We start from the raw sequence: 5,000 nt of genomic DNA, 5'->3' as shown, positions 1-5,000 counted from the left end.
CGCCACCGTGGACAGATTCCCGCCCAGACCCTCCCCTATAGGTTCAGGTTTTGCGGCCGGAGTCCGCACCTTGGGGGGGGGGGGGGGGGGTACTGTCACGTTCCTCGACCTTATTTCCTTTGTTCTGTATTGTTTAGTTGGTCAGGAGTGAGCTGGGTGGGCATTCTATGTTATGTGTTTCTATGTTGGGTTCATTGTCAACTAGCCTGATATGGTTCTCAATCAGGGGCAGGTGTTTTACGTTCCTCTGATTGAGAACCATATTAAGGTAGGCTGTTCTCACTGTTTGTTTGTGGGTGATTGTTGCTGTGTCTGTGTTTGTTCTCGCCAACACGGTACTGTTTCGTTTCGTGTTCGTTTGTTCCTGTTCGTGCGTTCATGTTTTATGTTCTCATGTTAGGTCTGTTTCACGGTCGTTTTGTTGTTTTGTAGTTTATCAAGTGTTTTTCGTATTCGTTGATATTATTCAAAGTATGTATTCAAACCACGCTGCATTTTGGTCCGATCCTTGCTCCTCCTCAGAACGAGGAGGAAGACGAGCGTTACAGAATCACCCACCACAAAAGAACCAAGCAGCGTGGTAATGGACAGCAGCAGCTGCAGCGCCCAAAATCTCAGGACTCCTGGACATGGGAGGGAGAATTTAAACGGAGAAGGACCTTGGCACAGGCTGGGGAATATCGTCGCCCCAAAAGCTGAGCTGGAGGGAGCGAAAGCTGAGCGGCGGCGAATATGAGGAGGCAGCACGGCAGCGCGACAGGTACGAGAGGCAGCCCCAGAATTTTTTTGGGGGGGCTAAAGAGGAGTGTGGCTAAGCCAGGTAGCAGACCTGAGCTCACTCCTCGTGCTTATCATAAGCAGCACGTTACTGGTCAGGGCACCGGTGTTATGCGGTTAAGGGCACGGTGTCCCCCAGTGCGTGCCCATAGCCCGAAATGCACTTTTTCCTTTACTGTGATAAATATTCCTCACCAAGAGATTCATTATTCACAGAAATGACTACATTTATTCCAAATTTTAACTTATAAAAACCAGAGGAAAAACTAAAAATACTCATGGCCGAAGGAGCAATGGCTCCTCTTGGCAGCCAAATATGTATTTACCCTGCCATAGCGCTGAGGGACACTGAATAATAACATCTGCATAGTAAGCAGTAACTTACTTATTATTACTGTTATTGTTATTACTGTTATTTGTTATTACTATTATTATTGTTGTTTATCATTCCAAATAGTAGTGGTATGGGTGGTAATGGTAATGATATCAGTTTAGTGATGGTGGTGGTGGTAGTAGTGGGTAATGATGATAGTAGTTGTAGTACTGATGTAATGGTGAAGATGACGTTATTTAGTTATAAGTTAGTTATAGTTTTATTTTCCATTTATATTTTAGATTTATTACATTACATTCGACTTTGACTGTTACCATTTTATTGTTATTATTTTTGTATTTAATTTTGTATTATTATTTACTGCCATTTTAATATTATTATTTGTTATTGTTTATAATTTTATTACAATGTATATTGTATCATTGCTGCTTTGGCAATATTGACACAATGTTTTTCATGCCAATAAAGCAGCTTGAATTTGAGGAAGAGAGAGAGAGAGAGAGAGAGAGAGGAGAGGAGGAGAGAGAGAGAGGAGAGAGAGAGAGGAAGAGAGAGAGGAGAGAGAGAGAGAAAGAAAAGAGAAAGAGAAAGAGAAAGAGAAAGAGAGAGAGAGAGGGGTGAGCGAGAAAGAGATGGAAAGAGAGAGAGAGATGTTCACTAATGTTCACTAATGTTTCCCTTGTTTATTTCCCTTTTGTTTATTGTCTATTCCATTTGCTTTAGCAATGTAAACATATGTTTCCCATGCCAATAATGCCCTTTGAATTGAATTTAACCGAATTGAGAGAGAAAGAGAGCGAGAGAGAGAGAGAAAGGGGAAGAGGGACAGCGACTTTAACTATTTGCACATTATTACAACACTGTATATAGACATAATAAGACATTTGAAATCTCTCTATTATTTTGGAACTTGTGGGAGTGTAATGTTTAATGATTAGATGATTTTTTTCATTAATTAGGCTATTTTCTGTTGAACCATACGTTCTATCTACTAGAATCCCATGGACAATATGAACACTGGTATAAAACATGTATACTATATATGAATAATAATTTTTAAAAGTTATATAAGTATAAATTACCAAAGTTACAATAGATTGCCATAGATTTTCTGTTAATTACCAAAATGACAGAAGCTTCTGGTATCTTTGGTAAACTAACAGTAGCTTTGCAACCCTATGTGTGTGTGTGTTTACTCTTCACTTTTCAGTTAGAGAGGACTAACAAACTAACTAACATCCTTTAATCTGAGGAACCTCCACACCTGATTACCTCCCCCGATTGGCTGTCGGCTGCTCTGGCGTAGCTACATCGCTGAAGGAAAATGTATTTAGAAATGTGTTTTCCTCTTTCTACCTATTTTCGTTTTACAATGAATTGCAAATACAGAAGCTTGAATGAGGATGGAGTCAGTCGCCTCTTGCTAAGGTAGCAGAAATGTTTCATGAGTGATTGTCCTGTGAGCTTTTATACGCTAGTCTGTTTATATTTGCAATACATTGCGTACCCTCCAGACGTATGATGTCCACACACAAACACAAATACATACACACACACACCTAGGGTTGCAAAGCTACTGTTAGTTTACCAAAGATACCAGAAGCTTCTGTCATTTTGGTAATTAACAGAAAATCTATGGCAATCTATTGTAACTTTGGTAATTTATACTTATATAACTTTTAAAAATTATTATTCATATATAGTATACATGTTTTATACCTGTGTCCATATTGTCCATGGGATTCTAGTAGATAGAACGTATGGTTCAACAGAAAATAGCCTAATTAATGAAAAAAGCATCTAATCATTATTTTAAATTAACTCTGCAACTTTTACAACTATTTAAATTTTTAACAACTGCCACCAGACTGACGTCAAAACATCAAATTGCCAACAAATACATACATACATAGGAAAATAAAGAAATGTGTGTGGGAAAAAATCTAAAGGATATGTCATGCTGAAACCCTCATATTAAACACCAATGGTATTCACTAAGTTGATGGTTTATATTTAGGATAATGTTTTACAGCTTTGTCATTCTATTTTTTACTTAAAAATCATCAGATGTAATTATTTCATTATTTTACTTGATAAGGCCACACAAAGGTTAGTTTTTTGTGGTGTAAGTAAACCCTTGGGCTTCCAACCACACCTGGACACCATTTATTTTTTGTTTAGCACTTGTTTTCTTTGGTGCATGAAATAATACATTTTGTTATAATAATAATAATAATTAAAGGGCCAGAGATCATTACAGACGCGATAATCTGAAGTACTCAAAAGGGCCACTAGATGTCTTATGATATATTACAAAAAATCCCTGAAAGATACTCTACACACACCATACCACACCACACCCACATACCTGTCCTGGCAGAGCGGTTCCGGCCTTCCTGTCTGCGTGTGTGGATACAGCTCTCCTGGGCCTTCATGTGATGAGAGACCAGGGCACAGTCTGGATGGATAGCCTCCATCTGGGGTGCAAGAAGGGAGAGGGAGAGTGAGAGGGAGAGGGAGAGGGAGAGGGAGAGGGAGAGGGAGAGGGTGATGACTTTATTTAGCTATGAAAAAGCACAGAACTTCAAATGTAGGAAAAGTTGTCACGTTTCACATTACACATTTGAAGTGTTTTATTTTGTTCTTTACTGGGACTACACGTGCCACCGTATAACATTGTCCCTTTACGCACACTGTACTATTACATTATTCAACACAGAGAGTAAGAAAGTCATTATCACCCTCCCTCCTGTCCTATTTGTAGGCCACTAAAACTACTCACAGCAAAACAGCATCTTCCTTTGAAACACCCCCTTATTTACCCATATTATAGAGGCAGTCTGCTGCTGATGCAGTTTGGGTTATGGCTTTGTTCACTCCACACACACACACACACACACACACACACACACAACACCCACCGCACAACACAACACACACACACACACACACACACACACACACACAACACACAAACCACACACACACAACACAATGTGACACACAGTCAATGTACCTCCTGTTTCTGTTTTAGCATGTGTTGTGTCCCAAACTGTCCAAACCTTGTTTTCTTGCTGTATTACATTGTCATCAAGATGTCCAACAACCCTGCTGTTCTCTTGCTGTATTATTTCCTCAAACTGTCCTAAACCCTGTGTTCTCTTGCTTGTATACCTGGTCCTCAAACTGTCCAAACCTGTGTTTCTGCTGCATGTAAGTTGACTCAAACTCAAAATCACGAAATACGTAAATACAGTAACTTACAGTCCTTAAAACTAACAGTCCTCAAAATACAGTAAACTGAGGTTCTACTACAAGCTGGCTATATTTATACACAGTGCTGTTGCCTGCTTGTGGAGGCGTTTGTAGGGGAACAGTTGACAATAGAAGCTAGATGATTGTTACGTGAAACATGCGAGAGAACGAGCACACTGGATGTGATTGTGAACTAGTAGTGTAGGTTATTTTTATTCATTATCTCTAAATAGCAGTAGCCATGCAGCTAAAGAGGCTTGTGATACGGTGAGCGTAGAGTATAGATTTCTCTGCAGTGTAATTGGATGTAGGTATTTGTTGTAAGGTAATCTCAGCTTCCATTACATTCCATTAACATATGCTCTGTTATCCCTCTCGGCAGCCAAACCTGTGTCAGTGCTATCTGTCTGTTGCAAAGTGGAAAGGAGAGACCGCTGCAGTATGTAGTTGTGAAAAGCTACAGAGCTAGATACGGACGCGCATTTTTTAAGCCTTACTGAGGGGGTTATTATAGATACTGTCAGGCTCTGGAGGAGTGCACTTCCTTATGCGTGGTGCAGCGGAAAGTCCAGCTTGAGGTGTGGTGTGTGTGGTGTGTGTGTTGTGTGTGTTGTTGTGTGTGTGTGTGTGGTGG

General features: G+C 40.0%; 1 protein-coding gene across 1 annotated transcript in view; it reads right to left on the bottom strand.

Annotated features, from left to right (window-relative positions):
- LOC112072909 (pituitary adenylate cyclase-activating polypeptide type I receptor-like) overlaps positions 1-5,000 on the bottom strand; it is a 73,671-nt gene that overhangs the window by 64,207 nt on the left and 4,464 nt on the right. Inside the window, exon 2 of the mRNA XM_024140287.2 lies at positions 3,480-3,588. Within this exon, the coding sequence (XP_023996055.1) occupies positions 3,480-3,588 (109 nt within the window). The remainder of the gene's footprint in view (positions 1-3,479; positions 3,589-5,000) is intronic.

Source organism: Salvelinus sp. IW2-2015, unplaced genomic scaffold (genome assembly GCF_002910315.2).
Source record: "Salvelinus sp. IW2-2015 unplaced genomic scaffold, ASM291031v2 Un_scaffold2081, whole genome shotgun sequence".
NCBI lineage: Eukaryota > Metazoa > Chordata > Actinopteri > Salmoniformes > Salmonidae > Salvelinus > Salvelinus sp. IW2-2015.
Note: the sequence above shows the minus strand (reverse complement) of the source record. Positions and strands in the feature narration are given on the sequence as shown.